The sequence below is a fragment of the Vanacampus margaritifer genome, chromosome 2, assembly GCF_051991255.1.
Source record: "Vanacampus margaritifer isolate UIUO_Vmar chromosome 2, RoL_Vmar_1.0, whole genome shotgun sequence".
Taxonomy (NCBI): Eukaryota; Metazoa; Chordata; class Actinopteri; order Syngnathiformes; family Syngnathidae; genus Vanacampus; species Vanacampus margaritifer.
In genome coordinates, this window is record NC_135433.1 from 22,416,282 (window position 1) to 22,439,896 (window position 23,615).

At 43.2% G+C, this 23,615-nt stretch overlaps 1 protein-coding gene across 4 annotated transcripts in view; it reads right to left on the reverse strand.

Annotated features, from left to right (window-relative positions):
* Positions 1-20,729, reverse strand: part of arhgap44a (Rho GTPase activating protein 44a) — a 43,122-nt gene extending 22,393 nt beyond the window's left edge. For all 4 annotated transcript variants that reach the window (XM_077557642.1, XM_077557644.1, XM_077557641.1 and 1 more), the window contains exons 1-14: positions 20,398-20,729; positions 6,744-6,783; positions 6,544-6,663; positions 6,356-6,432; positions 5,374-5,485; positions 5,221-5,297; positions 4,315-4,429; positions 4,158-4,226; positions 3,931-4,012; positions 3,253-3,380; positions 1,294-1,405; positions 760-841; positions 399-479; positions 69-182 (exon numbers count right to left, since the gene is read on the reverse strand). In XM_077557642.1, the coding sequence (XP_077413768.1) occupies positions 69-182; positions 399-479; positions 760-841; positions 1,294-1,405; positions 3,253-3,380; positions 3,931-4,012; positions 4,158-4,226; positions 4,315-4,429; positions 5,221-5,297; positions 5,374-5,485; positions 6,356-6,432; positions 6,544-6,663; positions 6,744-6,783; positions 20,398-20,450 (1,262 nt within the window). In that variant the 5' untranslated portion in view covers positions 20,451-20,729. The remainder of the gene's footprint in view (positions 1-68; positions 183-398; positions 480-759; positions 842-1,293; positions 1,406-3,252; positions 3,381-3,930; positions 4,013-4,157; positions 4,227-4,314; positions 4,430-5,220; positions 5,298-5,373; positions 5,486-6,355; positions 6,433-6,543; positions 6,664-6,743; positions 6,784-20,397) is intronic.
* Positions 20,730-23,615: the final 2,886 nt, after the last annotated feature.

The window sequence follows — 23,615 nt, forward strand, 5'->3', positions numbered from 1 at the left end:
CAAAGAGGAGTCAAACAGTAGGAACTCCCTCCATAGATGAGACGGTACCTGTTGCTGTGGATACGTACGGCTCGGTGTGCGTCCAGAGTAAATTCGGACCGAGGACGATGGCCATGTTGCCAGGCGTCATCTTGTTGGAGTCTTGGTACTCGCTCAGTTTGGCTAAGAATTTGACCAGATATCTGTGGTGTTCACACAAACGAGGACATCTTAAAACGTGTTGTTGCCGGGCACTCGAGGCAGTTCATTCGCGAGGCTTATCTTCCGACCACACACAAACCCCAAACCCTAAACAAAAATGAAGACACCTTGACGTTCCTTTTATCATTAGGCAGTTAATCCAAATTTAATGTTCTCCTGCAACACAAAACGCCCCAAAAAGCAAGAAGGTGACTGACCTGAAGTTGTTCAAGTTGTCCGTGGGCAGTTTCTCGCACGCTGCCATGAGTGCTTGTAGTCTCTTGTCCATATCTGGAATGCTGGCGAAACAGAAGGATGATGTCTAATTTGGATCACGGTATTGCCTACTTTGGGAAGTTAAGGGCCCAAAAATCAGGCCTGTTGAATCACGCAAGTCAATTTGTTTACATTTTGAAGGAATTTAAACTTGACCTAATTTGGACAAAGTAGGTCTTGTCTGATGTCAGTGATGTGAGAAATACATCTTTTGGTGGCTGGCAGCTCTAATCTCACAAGGTTGAATAGATGTAACTTATGAAGTGACCATCGAGAGTATAGGAATGAAGGTGCGCAACTCACTTGGAGGCCTGGATCCACTCGTCGTAAAGCTCCGTGGTCATCAGCGGCTCGGGAAGTTCGCGGAGGTACGATTTGAGAGCTCCTGTGGGCAACAAAAGATTTCATAAAAGCCTCTTGGGAGCAAAGATTTTATTTTATTTTTTTATGCAATAGTAACGTAAAGGGGAAAATATGAAAGATTGACTTTTTAAATGCATGTAAACAAATACAGCGGTACAAATCAACTTTCCCCATTGAAATGAATGGAAATTGCATTAGTCTGTTCCAGATCGCTAAAAAAATGTTGCAATCTGTAACAAAAAGCACACTTCCCCTCCCCGTCAAAACAGGCTAATTTGAGCAAGTCAAACTATAAAGTAGGAAATTCGAGATACAAGCATAGTTCTTGATTCTTGGGATATTTTGACAAAAGACAGATAGAAACTATATTAAAATGTGGAAAAAAACAGCACAGTATATGTCTTTTAAAAGAATGCACAGTAGTTGTCGTTGCTATGGAAATGATCTGTGTTGTTAAGTGTGGGTGTAGTTAACCTGCGATGGCGTGCGGGTCAGAAGAGTACTCCTGCACATCGAGAACGCCGCAGTCCAGGGAGGCTTTCAGCTTCTTCAGTTTGGAGGCTGACGGAGCCACTCGGAAGAGGCCCTGCACACAGCCCACACACATACACGCACGCACACACACACACACACACACACATTGCAAAGCACCTCAACATGTAAGAAATGAAACTCAACGCCCCTTAACAATAAGACATGACATTTTGTTTATCAAACATATTCTGTATGCTATTATGTACCTGCTCAAACTAATTGTAGTTCAATCCAGCATCATTTAGCAACATGATATTTGGTAGGCATGCCTATCATGAGTTAACCCACAAAAAAGTCTTGAGAACTCACAGCCAAAAATGCACAGGAAGTCTGTCATTTTAGTTCAAGCCACTTGAGGGCCATTTTCAGGGTTCCTACAAAAAGGAAATTACCAAAAGAGAGATTTTCTGGTTGCTACTGAAATAGTGGGTAGGTAGGCATGTCTATTGTAAGTAGCCCCACAAAAAAGTCTCAAGAATCTGTGCCCTAAAATATGCTGCCATTTTGGTTCAAAGCTACTATAAAGGCCAGTTTCAGGGTTCCTTCAAAAATGAATTAAAAATTGAGTTTGTCCAGTAGCTACAAAATTAGCTATTAAGATGAAATTTGTTAAGCATATTTGTCTCAAGAACCCATGCCCAAAAATATGCAGGTAATCTGCCCACTTTTGTTCAAATGGGCCCTTTTTGGGTCATTTCCAAGGGTTTTCAAAAACAATTCCTGAGATGGTGACCAATCACAACCAAATTAATTAGCCACATGAAATTTGGAAGGAATGTCTAACATGAGCAGGCCTACAAAAAGTATTGAGGAGTCAAGCCTGAAAACACACAGGAAATCTGCCATTTTGCTTTGAAGTGGCCACGTTCAAAACAAATTCCCCTTAATGCAGTGGGGGGGCACACTCGGTCCTCAAAGGGCTCGGAATCCTGCAGGTTTTGGATGTTTCCTTTCTTCAACACAGCTGACATATGATCAGCTCATCAGCAAGCTCTGTATAAGCTTGGTAACAATCCTGTTGATTGGAATCAGCTGTGTTGGAGAAGAGAAACCTCCAAAACCTGCAGGACGCCGGCCCTTGAGGACCGAATTTGCCCACCACTGCCTTAACGATTACTTCAGAGATGGGGGGGACACAATTTTACATTTCAATTTCCCGTCTTTGTGTCTAGATCAAGGATGGGCGAACTCAGTCCTGCAAGTTTTGGATGTTTCCTTTCTCCAACACAGCTGATATATGATCATGCACATCCAAAACCTGCAGGACTCTGGCCCTCGGGGACCGAGTTTGCCCAGTCTTGGTCTAGATGGAGAATGGCTGTGCAGTTTTTTCTAATGTTGCTGCTCCACTTGGTTAGACTGATCAAGGTGTGAGATGAAGGTAACATTTTGCTATTTCGAGACATAAATTTCTTGCACTGGATTCCATTTGATTGGATCTCATTACTGAGTACACTACGCTGCTCGGGTCACAACAATCTACACTACCATTCAAAAGTTTGGGGTCACCAAGAAGCATCCTTATTTTTGAAGGAAAAGCACTGTTTTTCAATGAAGATAACTATACATTGTTAATGTGATAAAAGACTATTCTAGCTGGTTTTAGGCGCAATGTCTACATAGGTGTATAGCGGCCCATTTCCAGCAACTATATCACGCCAGTGTTCTACAGTTACAAGGTGTTATGCTAATTAACCACAAGGCTACTGCATATTAGAAAACTCTTGCGCAGTAATGTTAGCACAGGCTATTCCATGCAAGAAATTGCCAAAACCCACAGAATTGTCTGGGTGACCCCCAAACTTTTGGACGGTAGTGTATATCCTCAATTTTCAGCAAAATGAGCTCTAACAAGTTCAGCTAGCCACACACAAAGAAAAGGTGCACGTTGTGATCTACCTCCTCTTGCATGCCGCACTCCAGCAGCATGGTGACACACGCTTCGATGGGGAAGGCGATTTCTCTGCCGCTAATGTTCAGGTGCTCCTCCAGAGACTTGCCGAACGATGGCTTCTCCACCCACGCCTCTGCAATGTAGAGCCGCGTCCACATTATTAACAAATGCATGTAAGTGTAACTTCTAAACCGCGGGGGAAATATTTATTTCATCCCCTACTGACTTTGTAAATCTGCTAACGTACAACAAAATGGAGAAACTCAGCCTGGTAGGGCATTGAAAACAAACTATTCAACTAACCTCAGCCACTTTGTGTCAGACATTTAAAATCAAGAATGTTCTGTTTTGACACAGAGCAACAATCTTTCGAGTTAGATAGGATGAAAAGTGCAACAAGTAAGTAAACAAGTAAAGTATGAGTCAATTAAGTTCTTGCTTTCACTTAGAAAAAACTATTTTTGTAAAGCTGAATCCTGATCCTTATTTGTGGTATTAATTAGAGGGGTAAGCAGACATGCTTCAACTGCGGGTGGCAAATTTCATCTTAATGAGACAGTTGTTTGGCAAATCCGGGCTGCTAATTCTATTAGTCGTCAATGAGATGTTGCTTCTGGTGCAGAATGAGAGCAGATATTGACACGCAGACTCACGCACGCACACACACGCAGAGGAACGCTGACCTTGGTGCGCTTTAATTTGGGGCAGGATGCTGTTTAGAATCTCCAATGACTTCCTGTGATATTCCGCTTGTGTCTCTATGAGCTATGGATAGATAAAAACAACAACAACAAAAATCCCCATTAATACTACTGTTATTGAACATGCAGAAGGAACACACATTTAAAGAATGCAGAGTATTTCCCGCCAGGGGCGCAGCTGCGACCATACAACGTTATACAGTACTTACTGTCTGGAAGTAATTTGCATAGTCTATTTCTTTGGCCACAAAACTGTACATATCGGCAGACAGCTGATCCTGTAAGAAGAAGCGTCAAAGAGCGTCTTTAAAGTTGACTACACAACAAATGGAACGTCATGTGTGTTGATGCCCAATTGAGACTGACCCTGCAGATTTCCATCCGCGTGGCCGCCTCCTCCATCTCCTCTCGGAGCGACTCGGACTTGGTGCCGGGCTGCAGGGTGCTCGGGTGGCTGGACGACTTGGACGATTGCTGGTATCTGCAGGAATTTAGTGGGATTTAATACGTTGACTTAGTTGGACCTTCTGAGCTGAGATTTCTGGGTTTCCTGCTCTATTGCAAACCATCACCACTGACTTTGCATCAAATTTGGTAGCAATCGGACAAAATCTCTTCTTTTTAGAAGGAACTCTACAAATGGCCAAAATGACCATAAATGAATGTTTCAACCAAAATGACAGACTTCCTGTTGCTTTTCGGGCATAGCTTCTTGAGATTTTACAGTGGGTCTACATGCCAACCAATTGCTATTATTAAAACTCGCTTCAAGGGGGTGAATTTTCAAAACAAAAAACCTCTTTGTTACACACAATACATTTAGTCAAGCTCTGACCTTGTGAAGCTGATTTATTACAGTTCAGTTGCTTTGTGGCGAGTCATTAAACTATGCTGGTCTGGGTTTGAATTTAATAGCAATCAGATAAACTACTGGAAATAACCAAAATGACCCTAAATAGACACTTTAAACCCAAAAGACAGACTTCTTGGGTCTTTTCAGGCATGACTTCTTGGGACTTTTTGGTAGGTCTTCTTGTGATAGACATGTCTACCAAATTTCACATCAATACGTGAAGCAGAATTTTCAAAACAATTCTGGGGTGTGCTACAGAACCAATTTTACACTGTGAATAGATGATTAGGAATCCATAGCATCCACTGAGTTCTCCCATAATAAGATTAAAAATCCAGGACCTTGTATAACATCCTACTAAATTCTCATAAGAACACCATTATCCAAATATATTCATCAGAGTGAAGATTTAGCTTCACCTTGTCCGTGACGAGTCCATGTCCAAGACCAGTTTAGCTAAATGTTTTCTTTGTTTCTGTATGTTGGGAATGTCCACCTAAGAAGAAGGAAGATGAGGGAATTACAATTCAGTCACAAGAGGCTAGTCGGCCATTTGGGCAGCGTTGTCGCACCTCGGCGAGCACGTAAAGAGGCTCTACCACGTCTCGTTCTATCTGGAACTCAAAGTCGATAAGCTCCTGGGCCAACTTCTCCTCCGTCTCCCCGCACATCTTCAACATCTTCCTGTTAGACAAATACAGTACAATTAACACACAGCCTGGCATAATGGGGATAAGGAAGATCCAGTAGTGGACAAATAATGGAAAATTGACATTTTAATGTCTTGTATACAAATAGCTGGGTGACTGGCTATTAAGCATGAAATTAAACAATCAAGTAAATCTTTTATTTTCCTGTGTCTGAAAATTTGTCTGTGAGCAAGCCAATTGGATTTGTTTTTTTTCAATTTTGCCGACATTAAATATAAAAGTAGTGCTATCTTGTGGCATCATTATGCCAAGGAACTAAGCTGAAGTGATTTTAGGAGTTTCCATTAGACAGCTTTTCATTATGAACCTTTCAATTAATCACAAAAAGTAAATACAAGGGGATTCATGTACTTGGAAGTACTGACATTTCAAAGACAATAAATAAGCATAACAGCAGAATTAGCACAGGTTAGCATTAGCTAACATTTTCAGCTACACTGTCAACATATTTGTGTTGGCAATGAAGTGCTGCATCCATGAGGGAAAAATACAATTGTATCCTTATGGGCTCACCATAAAAAGTGACTAGATTTGTTTTCCCGTCGTTTCTAGGTTGGCCAAAAAAGACACTAAAGACAAATTTGGCAACGCAGACTAGCCCTCGCTTTTTCGCAATCCCATCACTCTGTCCCTGGTTGTCATGGTAACACATGCTGTTTACAAGAGATAGAACCATGGCATGACACACCAACCCCAATCCCGTAAACCAAGTGATTTCACGTTGATTTTAAGCATAATCTAATTTTTTACCCTCTCTATACTGTATGTTGGCCGAAGATTGCCAGAGACATTTTATTCCAACAGATGGGCACATTTGGTGTATCAGTGGCATTCATTGGCGTACCCCAAGAGCGAGTCATCTCCCAATACTGCTGCTCCTTCCACCATGCATTGTGCCAGGATGGTGAGTGGGAGCTTTTTCTGCCATGAGAGAGACAAATAAGTCATCAGTTTGCATTGACGAGAGAAGCAGACGGATCTAAAGTTTGAGGGGGTCGTTAAGGACATCATTCAGGAATGAGTTTTCCTCACAGAAGGCGACTTGACCGATTTCTTCTCAACGTCGGCCCCCTGCTGACCCTGCAGGCACGCCGTCAGCTTCTTGTGAGTGCTGTGTGTCACTTGTTTTACCAGGTCCAGGCGCTTCTCCACCTGCAACACGCTCACTTGTGAAAGGCGCACACACAACAAGCTGACATTACACATTAGCATGCCCAATCCACACATCTTACCTGCAGGAGGTCTTCACTTAACACCTCTGTTTTTTCAGCCCTAAAGACAGAAAAGTGAGACATTAACCCATCCAGGGAAAAAAATTGTAAAACTTGAATGCAGTGGAAATAAAAAGTCTACACACCCCTGTTCAAACGCTAGGTTTCGTAATATAAAATATAAGACCTCAATGTATCTTTTCAAAACTTCTGTTGCAATATATATATGAGAGAGGGGAAATAAAAAAAATAATACGTGAGATAATGTGGTTGCAGATGGGACTGTGGTCAAATGACTCAATCACATTCAAATTAATGTTGTTGTTGTTTTTTTTGAGAGAGCTCAGTATTGTTCATTCTGTAATCCTACCGATTCGACATGTCATCATCATTGCTCTCTCTCTCTTTTTTTTTTTTGTGTGTGCTTGTGTGCATATGTCCGAGCGTGTGAGTGTATACTCATTAATTCACCTAGAAGCTATTAAAAATCCCATACCGTTCACTTAAACCGAATACTTCAAAATGTCGTGAGTCGTGAGGTTGTCAGGAGACCCAAGGAAGGTTCAAAGAAAAGAAAGGAAGTGAAGTGAAGGAAGAAAGTGAAATGCAGCACCGACCAGAAATCACCTACTACCCACCGGGTTACCAACCAGAATCTTTCACCAACCCCAGAAACATCTAAATTCCAACAAATTAGGGAGACCTCAAGAGACCAAAGGAAAGACTGAGGGAAGGAAAGAAGGATAGATGAAGCAGAGAGAGATCCCAGGAGCCTGGAGCGCCCCCCACCCCAACACGGCCCGCGTCCCGAGCCCAACGCAGCAGAACGGGGCACGGCAGACCCACCAGGCACCCCACCGGCCCACAGTACCCGCCCCACCCCCCCTCAAGTTTGGGTTATGTGCCCTATGTGTCTATTAACAAAGTGTATTGTGCAAAACTAGTGCAGTGATTTAAGAGGAGCGACCAGCGGGGCCTCTCCCAACTCGGCGGGGGCAGGAGGCGCACCCGGCCCCAGCACCTCCACCCATAAACCCACCCAACCCCGGCGGGCAGATGGAGATAGGACGGTGGGGCGATAGGGCTCGCCCCCCTGGTGCTGGGGCCCGCCCGAGGTGCCAGGAGGCTGACTGGAGCGAGGCAGGCACAACACCCCCACCAGCCCGCCCCAAGACCCCGGGAGGGGGTGGAAGGCGGACAGAGGAGGGGAATGGGACGGAGGAGGAGACGACAAGAAGGGCAAGTGGCGGCAGCAGGGCAGCAGGGAGAGGGGAGAGGGGGGAGGAGGAAGAAGGGTGATGAGGGAGAAGGGACCGGGAGGCGGAAGAGGACGGGCGGGAAGAGGCGAGGAGGGAGAGGTAGGAGGCCCACCTGCCCCGAACCGCGTCGCCGGGCACAGAGCGACGGACCGCACCGGGGCAGCGCCGCCCTGGACACCAGGGAGAGCATCACAACGCAGCACCCCCCAAAAGAGACCCAGGGAACGGCCAAGACGCAGCCGCCACCCAGCAGCCAACAGAGGGGCAGAGCCGCCCACGCCCAGCCAGGGGGCGACAGCACCTAGAAAGTTAACCCACTAGCATGCAGTGATTCCGAATATTAACCCCTTAGTGCCCATTGGAAGTGAATCTTGAGGAGTTGGTGACTGTAAGGTGTCATTTGATGTGGTCTACTTGATCCTGCTGGCAGCAACTGGGTTCCTGACTATAAAAACACAACCATTAGTTACAAATTGCCAAATACAGAAACAGCAATATAAGTTATCGCAATGTGGTGACCAGATTTAGATTAAAATATTCTATATACGTAGACCATGTTTGTATAGATTTTGATATTTGGTTTTTATTCGAAGCAGATATTTTTTCCATTTTTTTTTTTCCAAATTCATGTTAAATGTTAGTCAGTGCCAGTGATGAACTTCATAAACAGTTCAGCTGTTCTAGTAGGCTTTTCCAGACTGAGTTTGCCCTGCCTTTGCCCGGATCATTAGATAGCGGTAAAGCAACAGCAAGTTCCCATATAGCATAATACACACTGTTGCCAGTCTGCTGGATTTACATAGTTTTTATTCCCTAAGTGTAATTTTCTATCCATCTATCCATTTTCTAAAGCATATATTCCATTGACGGTCGCAGGGAGGGATTTTGATATCTGTGATTTTTCTGTCTTTTTTACATGGGTGCAGTGTTCTTAGACCATTTGATAATCTGACACTAGTCATTTATACTAAATGCATATGAAATGTAAAGCTTACAATTGACTCAAATTCAAATTCTGTCTTCAATAAAGAACACAGAATCTTACAGTCAACGTCAATAAAAAATCATTACTTTCCCACCATAGCAAGCAAATAACATGGCCAAAAAGTCACTGTTTATCAAATCATCCAGTCGTGGTTTCATGAAATAAAATGCGCACATATGCCAAACTAGACACACTCATAAAACAAACATAGGGAAAAAACTATGTTAAGAATTGTGAGATACGTAGCTTTTGTGAGCTAACGGTGTAAAACTAACTGAATGTTTATGGCAGTAACACATAAAAAAAAAAGACTTTCTCTATAGACAGGCTTTGTTTGTACTTTTTCTGCTCACCTTCAATTGTGCAGGTGTAATGTTTTGGCCAGTGAGTGTTTCAAAGGAATTAATTCATACGTGTTCAATTCTGAGCATAATATTGGATCTCTACATCCTTAAAAATCATACAGACCCAAATAAAGTGAACTATTGACTAACGGGCAAGATAATGTGACCTCATAACCCCTGCAGCAATCATCCCGTGAAGCTAAAACTTTCCTCGTACTTTCCTTTCCTTTCCTGTGTGTGCAACCACTTCCTGCAATTGTGCCTGGATGGACTGCAGCACCAAGACTCCTTTGTCAGTGGCAGCCTTATTACATTATTCATTTAATCGCAGACAATCGAATGCTTCTGGTCTTTGTTGTCCAACAGAAATAATACACATCTGCAGCAATAACATTAGAAAGCTTGTCGAAATAAATCCATTGAAAACAGGCTCTTGATATGCATAGAAACATTAGGGGTGGGAATCTTTGAATGTCTCACGATTCGATTCCGATTTTTGGGTCTGCAATTCGATTCAGAATCGGTTTTCGATTAAGAACGATTTTTTTTATTCAAAATGATTTGATTGACAATGATTTTTGCTTCAATCTATACAGTAGATGTGCAAGTAAATGTAATGATCTACTCCAGTCTGACTTGCTAATGCTAATTAGCGCGCTACTTGCGGCACTTTTATCACTCAAAAGAACGGCTACACGCTGAAAAAAAACAACTTTTATCGGAATAACTTGATCGTGACTTTTTCCTTCTACTCTCTAATGTGGCTACAACTTAACAGTGTATTGGACCGCGTAGAACAACACTGCCCCTCAGTGGCCAAACCGGGTACAACATGAACAGCGCTCCCAATAAAGGCACACACAAACAAAGGCAAGACAGTATAAAATAATTTAAATTAAATCGATTTTGGGACATTTAAAATCGATTCTGAATTGTACTAAATGAGAATCGCGATTCTTATGAGAATCGATTTTTTGGGCACACTGCAGTCGACCATCTCCAGCTCCCATAGTTGACTTGAAGCATTCAATAAAAAGATACAGAAATAAAATGTAAAATCTATGACAATAAAAAACATGAATAATGTTTGGTCTTCAGCTGTGCCTCGATGTGAGTGTAAACTCATCCACAACAAGTACAACATTGTCCGTCTGTTAAATATTTCAGCCATTCATCCATTTATTTTAATGCATGTGTAGGTCAAACTCCAAAATTGGTGACTCTAACCATGACCAGGCTGCTTTGATGGCTGCAAGAAATGTGTAAAAAAAATTAAAAAAATACGGGAGCATATTGCTACGACAAAGAGTAGGCGACCAAAATAAACCAGAAAAATTTGGCACATTGCTTTGGGGGAAATTTCCAACAGCCACTAAAAATCCTTGTGAGCTAAAAGCTTTCATTTCCAGCATTTTCTATGCTCAATTATCGTTGCATTCCTACATCATCCAGAATAACTAAATACAATTTCATGGAACAAATATGTGAGTTTAAGCTGTAAATGTCTGATACTGTTTTAGGCCAGCAGAGAATACATTGCTGGCCCCGACTTGGAGTTTCCTTACCACACATAGGGACATGTAATGAACTACATTTCCAAGCCAATCAAAGTGCCTTGATTCCACTTAGGACACTGGCAATGCTTCTTGTCACAAAATCATAGTTACACGAGTTGTTTGTCTCCATTAATGGAGGTGAGGAACACCTCAGTACAAATGCCGGATGCGTCCAGGGAGGAAAGCAAACATGTGGGAGACGCGGCAGCCGTGTGTGTGCTCATTATTAACGCCGACCATCTGCCACTTAGCCACCATTCCTCTACCTGAGGCTTGTGATGACTCAACAGAAGCGCGCACACGCACACACATTTGTGAAGTGAAAAAGCTGGAATTAATCACCCGCTTCCAGGTAATACAGTATACGCTAGACGGCCAATGTACAGTGAAACCCGTAATAACAAATGTCTCTGATGAATTCTAGCTAACGGGAAAAAACAACTACATTTCAATTCAACAAACTTAAAACGAGTAACTGTGTCTATTTGCTTTTGCTTTGGCTTTTGTCCGATACCTATTCCCATGTGTGCTTAAAGAACCAGAAATAATTACTTAGAAAATGAATGGATTAATATGAACAGTTACTGACTAAGACTAATGTAACAGTGCATACTAATCCAGAACCTGCTAAAGTGTTCTCACAAAGCTGAAAGCACAGAATTGTCCAACATGTCTTGATGAATTAACAGTTGGCTTCTAGCCAACCCCTTTATTGAGTCTTGTATTGATTAAGGGTTATGCAGAAAGACGTTTGTCTGTATTAGTGTATTAAAATCTCACTAAAATGGCATAGAACAGCTTCAACGGCGGATCAATGGAGCGACAAGCAAATTAGTGAGGATAATATTTACACAGGGAAGTAAGTAAGCTGGCGTCTGCGACATTTTGATAAGAAAAGGAATCATCAGTCTCACTAAAGACAGAAATAACTTCCCGAGTCCTTCCATTTTCTGTCATGCTTATCTTCATGAGGGTGGCGGTTTAGCTGGATGCAATCCAAACTTTGGGCGAGTAAATGCTGGACTGGTCGCCATCAGAGTCTTTAATGATGCTAGCATGTACGTTTCTGGGATGTGGTGGGCCGTCAAAGTACCTGGAAAAACCCTACACAAGCACGGAGAGAACATGCTAACTCCACTCAGAAAGGCCGCAGCTGAGATTTGAACCCAGACCCTTAGAATAGTGGAGCAGACATGCTAACCACTTGTGCACCGTGTTGCCACATTCCAAATGACAGTACGTCATTTCCATGGAGTATCAGAGCTGCACAACACGTGTTATGTAAGGAATGTCTCTCTATAAATTACTGTTGGTCAGATGCCTGCTGAGGACCCGCAGCGCTGCTCACACTTATCAAAGCACACATTATAATCCACATCTTAAATGTGTGCAAAGTAACACTGCTTTTAACACATGATGCCGGCTAATTAGCCAAAAGGTGGGAAAAGAATGTGGAGATGTTTGTGAGACTAACAAGGGGACTCGGAGGCACTTCTGTTGGTCCTATCAGTGGCAGGCCATGCATTTGCTGCCTGGGCTTCGTTGGAGACTAAACTTGATTTCATCCACATCTTAATACTACCGCTATCACAATTACAGAAAGGAAAAACCATCAATACTTAATGGCTGGATAAAGTTTTACTTTGACTAACCAATCAGAAGACAGAAAAATGTCAAAGAAAGCCAACACCCTACGAAGACACATTTAAAATCTGATTGATTAAAGAAAAAGTCCCATATAGTGAGCACTCAGCAAAGTACAGTCCAGCTAAGTAAAATGCTAAAAAAGAAAAAGAATGCAGTGTGGAATGAATTAATATACTTTCAGGGAACAAATATTATGATTTAGGTTGTCAATGTGAACAGAGAAGGCTTTGCTGGACCTGACCACCCACCAATGGGTCCTGTGCTCAAGGGGAGGAGGGTAGTGGAGCAGAATGATGGCCCTGGGCCTCAGCAGGGTTCCGCATGACCCGGGGCACTGACTGGCATGAGATCCAGAGCCAACAACACACACACACAAAAAGAAACACAAGCCGAGAGATGCTTCATGGACGTCTCGCGTTGCTCCCCAAGACAAGAGAGCGGATACTTGGCCGCAAAAACAGAAAAAGCCACTTTACTGTATTTGTCCAGCAAAAGTAGGTCACAGTTCTATTCTGAAATAATTGAGCTCTACTTGCGCTAGATGGTGGCAGCAAACTCACTTAAACACAAGCAGCAGTTTGGCACATAGTGAACATCCAATTCTTTAAAAAGGAGCTTTCAGGTTGAAACTAAGAGAATTACACGTGCACACAACTTGCCTAATTAATCTAACCCAAATGTGATCTAAAACACAACACACAACTGACAAGCATGAGGGAGCTAGCTAGTGGCTATAGCACCAGGAGCTAACACAACAGTTAATATATAAGCGAAGTGCGCATCTCGGACCGCGCAATGCATTGTGGGCAGGGGGGCGTTACCCGGCGACCAACCAGTAGTCAAGAGTAATAGAAAGCAATGGAGACTCAAACGATTTCAACCTCATGAAAGTTGATGTTTTATTTAAGCGTTTTTGTAGTCGCCGTGGATTGCCTTTTACAACGAGGACTGCGTTCGGCAACAGACAGAAACGGAAAGACCAACTGGCTGCCCTTGCATATGCTGCATCGATCCAAAATCTACCAGTCTTATTGACAAAGGAGGAAGAGAGAGACGCTTTGAAAAATTACTACATCATTGTTAATCGTTGGGAGACAAAGTAATTTCTGACCCCTTGAAGACAAGTGACGGACGGCTGGAAAAAGCCCATGGTTTGAAACTTTGGCCACCTTGCATGTCAGCCAATATCGCCGAATGTGTGCACTTTAGTTGGATCGAGGACACAAAACCGGGACGCGATCAAGAGACGGGTATGATCTTTCTTCACTGAAGGGGTCAATTGGGGTGAGAAGCAGGTTCTTAAATGACCGTCACTCCATTAGTTTCGTTACACGTACGTCCGCTAGCCACCTTCATGACGCTTTCGTCTGCTCCCTCGCTTTCAGGATATTGACAAAATAAATGTGTTCAACAAATTTTCCATTTCAGCCTCTTTTACGTCTGTTTGGATCTTTTTTCTGGAAATTGGAAAGAGTGAACAAAGGTTTACAAGCGTACATTTCCATCTTCTCGAGATTTGCAATGGTGTTTTTTTGCCTATAAACTCCATTAGGACTGTTAAAAATGGCACCTGTTGTTTTGTCACTTAAGGCTGAAATTCGTTTAAACAATGCTTTTGCAAGCTTTAAGGTGTGCCGTTACTCTTTCAACGCTCCATTCGCCGCCATTCAAATGACGCCTTTGTTTGGTAGCAAGTTTTGTTTTGTTTTTTACTTGATTTTCACGCATGCACGAACGTAATGCGCACTTCGCTTATTCACTCAGTGTTGTCTTCCTGTGAAGAAGCACAAACAGAAGAGATGGTAGCCAACAAATATCACTGTTTGTAATTCATGTACTGTACATGACTTTTAATAAATAAATTAATAAAAATCACAGCTCTTGCTCATCCCAAAAGAGCCAAGCCAAAAAAAAATGCTAAATGACACGCATCATCTCATTTATTTGTATTATTCTTAAGAAAGCTAGAAAATAAGCTAAAGCAAAACATACTTCAGAGCTTCTTCTTTAGAGCACTAGAGTAGTATATGCATTCAAGTTAGTTGTTCTCTCAAATTTTAGTTCATGCTAATGCACCCTCCAGTTGAATACAAATTTCCACAAAATATAATTGATATGTTAATTCCCCAATTCTTAAAAAACAACATTTGTGCACCTAGTTCTCTGCTGCTTATTTCAGCTCAGGATTGTTTTAACCTACCGAAGAAATAAGGCTTCATTTTGAGCAATTGACAGTGTATTTTTTCATCACAGAGTGTGCACAACAGATGTCCATTCCCATAAATTTGCATGAATTGAGCTGCAACACCAGATAGTTTAGAAAACAGTTTACAGTTAAAAAATGTGGGTCCCCTAAAATTAGTTAAATATGTCAATTAACTATTCAGCCACAACAAGATGGCCCTGCTACCACCTGAGCTGTGTGAGGAGTGTATGACGTTGCTTAAATAAATACTGGCTCTCATCCAAATTATTGGCCTTCCACTTTGCGTGGCAACACTTAGTGTCGAGTTGATGTTACGGCCAACAGGTCGGCCTCAACACCTGCGACTGGCGTCGTGTCAGACCGGCTTTAAATATGTGCAGAGACAAAATCAAAGCTCCAACGAGAGGCTGAGATGGAGGCACCATCTGTCCTGTTACGTGGCGTGCCGGGCTGTTCCTCTCACTTTGCCTCTTTTTCACTTTCAAGTGGGAGTGGACTCTTTCAGAGATTCGGAAGCACCAAAAAGGGCTAAACGGCGCTTGTGTCCGACATGGCATCATCTGTCCTTTGATGCCCCCCCCTAACAAAGGGTCTTTATGGCTAATGCAACACTGTGACACGCTGTCTCTGAGAGGCACTAATGGCGTTACGGAACAAACAATTACAGCAAAAATTGCTTCCAACAATGGACTCAAAAGAGCACAAAACCCACAAACAATGTGCACGGCTACACAAAGGAGCAGCAGTATCTCGTTTGCTACCTCAGCAAAGGCAAGCTACGCTCGTGTTAGCTGTCGGCTACCATATGCTCCTTGAGAGTGTGACACACTTGCATACCAAGAGGTTGGAAGGCAGGCAAGGACAGTTTACATAACAGCATATTGTGTATGCTATTAAAATAGCCCAGGGTTCACGCATGGTTTGGGAGCATTAAAGAAAACGTAGCTTGTAAACGTCAGCGTTTTCCCCCCCCTTCATGTCGCTGTTCTGGAGAAACGGCGCAGAAGAAATTTATGCCTCCTGGGATAGCACCAGAGCCGTAACAGAAGTGGGATGAAGTCTCTGTTTAAGTGAATGGGAAGTCTCCCACCTTGAGGCTGACAACTATTTTATACTTCAGCCAAGAAGCTAAAACTGAATCATTCCAAGTATCCGATTGCAGGATTCACAGTTGTGGCAATATCCCTCCTTTGCTATGTTCTCTTTAAGACCAGACCTTTTTATAAGACTCCGGAGTCTCGTGTTGACCACAAATGTAGCACCGTAGCACGCACTGTTTTGGAAAGCGTTAATGCATTCAAGCCATCTCCACTCCAACGCCGCAACAAGACGGCAAATGGCTGCCATTTTCTGATACTGCATTGTTGAGTGGTGAGCTGAGGCTTAATCCTGAAGGCAAGAAGAGGAGGAGAAAGAAAGCTATTTCCACACACAGGAGGCAGTGGGGGAGCATCACATAGGTGAGTGCATGTTGTGCATGTGTGGTTGAGGTGGGGGTTGGAGACTTTTTACTGATGGCCTTTCCAAGTACAAGGTGAAAAACACATTTTTTATGCATAAAAATGCACTTGTGGTAAGAAGAGGACCCAATTGTACGGTATCACATGAGACGTGCTGTAAGTAGGACAGCAAGTTGGGACTGGAGAAATGGGTTACCCTAAATGGTGTCATCTCTTGTACGAGGCAAAAAATAACTCAGCGCATTTTAAAGAGACCATGACCGGACACAATGGTAGGCACACCTGCACAAGATCGCACTGGTTACCAGCCAATAGCAACACTAAGCGAAATTGGTTAAGTGAATCACTACACTCAACGTGAGAAAAGAGCTACACTATTGATACTACCAAGACTAATTCAAGTTAGAACCACAACAAGAAGGCAGAGCTCTGTTGAAGATTCCTATTTGGGGTCAGGACAACGGGGTCAAAAGTTAATTACTTCACCCTAGGCGCCCGTCACCCGTTTCAATCAAGTTCCTCCCTCCATCCGTTTTCTGTATGTGCTTGCCTTCAATAGGGTCACGTGTGAGCTGCAGCCTAACCCAGCTGACACCTTGGACTGGTCGCCGATCCGAGTCTGTCACAGGGCACATCGAGACAGACAACCATTCCCTCTCACCATTACTTCACCAAGTACAGAAGCACAGAAAGAACAGTAAGCCAACTCCACACAGGACAACCTGAGAAAAACCGATGACCTTTCGACCGTGAGTCAGAAGTGCAAACCACTACGGATGTGCCCCCATTCCCGAGTTAGGCCCGTCACAAAAAAATGACGCAGCTGCATAATCCAGTAGCAGATCATAATCAGAAAGGATCAGTACTAACCATAAACAGAACGTATTTTGTCTAAACGTTTTTCTTGGAATCGGGATTTTGTAACTGCTAAACAGATCGCCATAAAATCCCTAAGGCCAAGGAAGAAACTCTTGACACTTCTTGTGCGGATCTTCAAGATTGATTAATGTTTACTTGTTAACATAGCAAGGAATGCTTAAAGAAAACAAAACAATAAGAATTCTTAAGTTTAGTTTGGTGCTGTGAGAAAATATGCCTGTGAGTGTTGTTTGCGCTGTATGTGTTGTTGCTCCATGTGTGTTAAAGCAGCAAACACAGTGTATTATTATTACCTTAACGTCTATGCTAATTTCCTTTAGCCCGTCTACAGCCTTTCACTATATGTGTTAGCATAAAGCTATCTTACTTTCACTAGATGAAATGATTTGGATTAGTTCAAAATGTTGGTATTTAAAGACACAATTCACTGTTTTTTGTGTCAGTTTGACAGTAAACTTCAACTAGGAGTGACTAATAAACCACTTGAAGCGAGCACGCCTCTTAATGGCAGAACGGTTCCGAGCAATAGAGTGAGAACACGAGCAAAGTATGTGTAAATGTGTGTGGGTGTGTTCTGTTCCGACTATAAAGTGTGGCAAATTCAGCAACGTACCCCCCACGAAGCAAATGGGTTGACTGCATTTGACCATTGAACATGAGCATGAGATTGTTTGGAAATTACTAGGATCTTCGGTCAAAGTTAAAGTTGGGAAACAAAGATGGCAACAAGGCAGAAAGTCGGCCACGTTTGCTCGCTGGCTGTCTCTCCCGCTGTGCCCTCTCACGCGTCTCAACTCCTTTCCGCTGCGCTGCATGCATGCGTGGCTGCACGCCCTTCGGCGTCGGGCACTGCTGCAAAGAGGCCATTGGTCAAGTGTCTGATCACATGACACGGATGTCACCCTGGGCCTTGGATAGCTGCAGAGATGCTGACGCAGCACACCTGATGCCCCCGACCCACACTAAGAGGACCTTCAATATCACTGACTCGCCAGTCCATGCCAAAGAGAAATCCGCCGGCTTAATCATTCCATTTAGAAACACTTAAACACACATATGGCTCTTTAAGTGCATTCATTAAACAAGGCGGGATGGGTTAGTTTTGCGAGCACGATGTGATGAGAGGTCACGCTACCACCAAGAAGACACAGGTGGAGGAAGGTTAAAAACACTCCTTCTTCGATGATGGCTCCAGTCAGCACGAGAGTCGGCGATTACAAGGCAGAGCGAGATTCCAAGCTGTTAAATGTCACTCCTAGTTGTAGTTTACGGTCAAACTAAACGTGATTCACATGTCTATTCAAAACAACCACATAGCTTTGCCTCAATAAAGTCCGTTTAGCTTAATGTTAACATAAAAATCATTGACATGCTAACAATTAGCATTTATGTGACGGTTTTAGAACCCTTTAAGCAATTGCTATTTGAGCACTGTTTGTTCACCAAATACTGTTTTGTTTTGTTGTGTTTATTGCCTGCTGCTCGATGTGCTTTCAATTGCCCCCTCGGGTAGGGTGACCAGTTGTCCTGTTTAAGAGGGACACTGACAGTTTTGAGCCTTGTGTTTAGTATTAGCTAAAGTAATAATAACACAACCACCGGTTTTACCAAATAGGTTCTAAATAATTCCTGGTGAGAATTTATTGTATATTTGATTTTCAGCACACAAAAAAAAATCCCCATTTTTTAATTGTGGCCTACCTTACGGACAAATAAAGTTTTTGGAATTTGAATTGAATTTAAACACAAACGATCTTAGCAAATGATTAGCATTTACACTGAGGAGGCTTGTTGCATATGACAATCACCTGAAGCAATAAACTTGAGTTTTAAGTAGGAAAGCTGATATTTTCTTGACGAAGCGCTCCAAAAGCCTTTTGACTCATTTTTGCCAGCTAGCATGTGGGCTTGCTTATGACTGAGTGGCGACGTTTGACATGTACGAGGGCCCAACTGATTTTGATTTTTTTAAGGCAGATGCTGATTGTAATATTTGGCAGAATAAAGTTCCGATAGCCAATTATTTTTGATAATGAATAAAATAAGCTATTTTTTGGTCCCTTGACGCTTACAACAATGGAGATATGAATTATGGAGCCCACGTTTGCCTGTTTTAAAACAGCTATTATCTATCGATAATGGCTAGTTGATGGTCATAGCTCATGGCACAGGCGGGTGCACCTGATTTTTAAGATAAAACTTATGTTAGGGTCCAAGGATCAATAAAACATTTTCTTTCGGTCTCTCTGTGTGGGCCAATACATTTCGAGTCGTCACTGAGATGCACTGCATGTTTTATATGGGGATATGAAAGAAAACCAGAGCAACAAGAAAACATAGCATGACTGCAGCTCTGATGTCACTTAGTAAGGCACGCCCCTTAAATGCACACAGCCAACACACAAAAACTACACTGCATACAGAAACAATGACATTGAATACAATGAAATGCAATTAATGAATTTAAAACCTGATTATTATTTTTAAGATGAAAATGACACAATCCAGGGGGTGCAAACCCATAGCTAGACCCACCCTTCTTCGTCACCAGCTTGCCCACCCACCCACACATCAGCATCCCACCAACACACACTCGCCCTCTTATGCATGAGCCACTAGAAGGAGAAAAAAAAGGCAGGCACAAGCAGCCTGAATGGGAGAAAAAGCCTGTGCTGGGTCACTGTAATAAATACTGTATTGAGCCACGCCTTCTGGTATGGTAGGGGTTTGATGCAGAATTACACGGGGAATGGGGTTCTAATGGTTAACATTGTTCGACTCGATTTGTTTTCCCCCCACACAGCACATAGCTTGCCCATCCTTGCTCTATCGAATGCATCGTATTGCACTTAAGCGATAAGTGACGCAGGAGAACACGACCTTCAGGAATCCTGACATCCCACGCACGCAGGTGGTAGTGAGGGGTAGAGGTGGGTGTGGGAGCTAGGGGTGGTTCCCATTCGAACAGCTGACTGCGTAATGAAAACATTGCGCCATCCTCTTAATGCATCAGCCATAAAACACACCCCCGCGCGGCCAATCAACACTCACGTGCATGCGTTGGATGCGGCGCGTTTTGCAGATCGGAAGCATTTCCCTGCGCAGGCTGCGTGGGGGGCATTGCGCCTCCCACACGCTGCTGATGCGGTAACACGTTCCGGTGGACCACACGCACGCGCACGCACAGACAACCTTATTGCATTTAACGCAATCGCAATGATCTGATTTAGGCTACATGATTAAACGGGAAATTATAAACAAATGGGGGCGTGGGGGGTCGTCACGGGAAGGCTGCAGAATGGCGCACATGAGCTGCGCACACCCCTGCGCGCTTCTTACCTTCCCACCGTTTGGTTGGCGAGCTGCCTCATCCGATTGAACTGCTTCTTCATCTTGACTTGTCCCACGATCAACGCCTACTGTTCCGCATTATTGCAATGAAATGGTGTATCGAAATAAGAAGGGCGACAAAAACGCTGCACGGTCAAAACAGGCGCATCAGCACCACAATCCAAGCACGTCATTCATTTGCAGTCCTCATCACCTCATGCGCCCACACCCAAACGCGCGGTCCTCGGTTACATGCATGGTCCCAAAAGCACCGCGGGGGTGCATCGAGCTCACACGCTGCCTGCCTGCAAAAGGATGCCGGAGCTGCTCATCGCGGCCACTCAGACACACAGAATGAAGCAAGCGCAAGCGGCTGCGCAGCTAAGCATTGTGGGAGATGGAGTCTGGTCGACAACAGAGGAGGAGATGTGCACACTTTTGCGCTCAGGTTCTAATTTGTATGCAAAACAAAGTATGTCAAATAGTTCCGTCTTACTAATAACAACAACAATAATATTAGTAATAATAATAATGAAATTAATGGAAATACAATATTCACTGAGGTTAGATAAGACAACTCAGGAAGTATATAGCACATTAATTGTTTTTTGCAGAGGAAAAAGAATATGCCTGTTCAGGGCCACAACTAACAATTATTTTAATAATCGATTAATCTGCTAATTATTTTTTTTCACTCAACAGATGAATTTGATAAAAAACAATTTATCAACTGCCATCTTTTTTATTATTTAAAACAGACACTGCAAAAAATGCACATAACAAAAAACAGAATTGATTTATACTGGTTTCATGTCTTGAAAATTGGCCAAATTTTGGATAATTCTTTTCCAAAGTAAAAGCAAACGTTTGCAAATGTCTTCTATAGGGATGGGCAACTGGCGGCCCGTCAAAAAACTCTGCGTGGCCCCCTTATAAATCACCAGGTTTGTTTTAATACAAACCCCAAATATTCTTCAAAAAACACTACGGGGAAAGAAACAGGAGGGGACGGAGTTCAAAGAGAAAAAAATCTCCCCCCCCCCCAAAAAAAAAAATGGGTGGTGAATTGCATGTATTTAGTAGACTGTAGTTTTTGAATGTAATCTCACCATTCACCGTTAGATGGCAGACATATCTTATTTGCACTTACACTGGCTTTTGTCCTGCCCTAAACATATATATGTATATATATATATATATATATATATATATATGTGTGTGTGTGTGTGTGTGTGTTTGTTTTGGGGGTTTTCAGATTTGGAATCATATGCAGGACAAACGTACTCTAATTGGCTACCTCAATAATATCACACATTTGAGTGAGTTAATTATTGTGGAAAAAATGCACAAAACGAGTTTTTGCACTTGATGTTGGTTTGCTGTTCAGCTGTTTTTTTATGTCCTTGAAGGGTCATTTTTATGCACTGGAAGAGAGGGGGGAAAAAGTGACATTTAAACAGCATTTCCGGTAAGTGCTCTTATTTTGAAACTGAAATGGTGACACTTCAGGTGTCAAGCTGAGTAGCGCAACATCAATTTAAAATTACTACGTGAACACTTGCGCATGAGGAACGTCGTCTAAACACTCTTAACAAGCAATTTGGATGAACAAGCTATGGCTGCTTCTGACAAGATGCTTACAGACAAGTAAATTAGAATAATATAACTTAGTCATCGACGCACACTGCTGGACAAATCACAACACCGTGCACACTTTACCGCCAGACTTCCTACAGTCGCTGCTAGCGAAGACTGATTCTGTTTTAACTGCCACACGCACGAGCGCGAGGGTAAGTCATGTCACGTAAACTCACTTCCCAATGAAAAGAGGATACAAATTAATAATAATAATTAATTAATAACAACGTTCAACATATTAGACTTAAAATAAATATACATAAATAAACAACTTTGTAGCCTTTTCTACAAGGGGGCACTGAACCGACGAAGGGCCATCAAGAATGAGTCTGTGTCCATGGCAGTCAGCAGGTCCAGGTGGACTGCGTGGGTGGTGAGGCATTTGAAGATGATTCCCCATCTTTTTTCTCGACGGCGGCCCACCTTTACTTCAAAGGGTCAAAAACAATCCATCCCTGTCGAATAGAAAGCAGGCTTGAATAAACCAAGACAAGCTGCAAAATAGGTCTGCCATTCGTGGGACAACTGGTCTAGCTCTCAATCTTCTGCCTATACTGGTGGCGCCGGACAGCTTCACGCCCACGAAGAACCCAGAAAGAGCGTCGCATTTCAGCAAACACCCGTTCAGGGCCCGGATGGTGCAGTCGGTTGTCAAAGTCCTGGATCAGGAGCTTGGTCACTCTAAGGTGCGGGTCAAGGATAACTGGGTGAAGGATTCCAGGTTCCAAATCCTCTGTTCGACTGAGTCTTCCTCCCACTCGGATAAGATCTCCACCGTCATCTAGCTCAGGCGAGTGATAAATCGACTGTGTTTTGGGACCGTCTTGCCCGCCTTCAGTAAGCTGTACTCTTGAGGCAAACTCTCCATATGAGCTCTCTGGAGAATCACCTTCTCAGCCTGGCGGTAGTCTTCTGCAGCAGGAAGACCATCTGAACTGGCCGCCCTGTGCCGCTCGGGTTAGGATTAGGGTAGGGGTTAGGAGCCACTCTGGAACGAGCCATCAGGAAGGACAAATGCACCTCGCCATACTTGTCAGTGGACCTGAGGGACGCCACCGAACCGTAAGCTTCTTCAGAGGCGTCGCAGAAAACGTGCATTTCTTGGTTAAAACCACAGGGATCCACATCCTTGGGTAAGTATGGTCGGGGCAGGGTAACTTGTGGTAGGACTTGTATTTCTTCCTCCTAGGCCTTCCACTGCGGCAGAAGTGGATCATCCCATCCACGGTGCTTGTCCCAAAGGTGCCGGACTCGGACATTAGCCCGGGTTGTGTAGGGTAGGATGAATCCCAAAGGGTCATACTGACTGGCCAAGACTTTATAAATGTTGCACATTCTTGGAATGCCATACTCCACTTGACGATGCTTGTAGCCAAGGACATCACGCGCACGTGCGCGAAGGTACGTCATGTCACGTGAACTCACTTTCCAATGAAAAGAGGATATAAATTATGCAAATTAGTAATTGTCTCAGTTACGTAAAGAACAAAAGTTGACCATATTAGACTTAGGAAGTAAACAACTTTGTAGCCTTTCCTACACAAATTTTACAGTGTACATGTACAAGTTTACTGATTAGTATTTTCTAA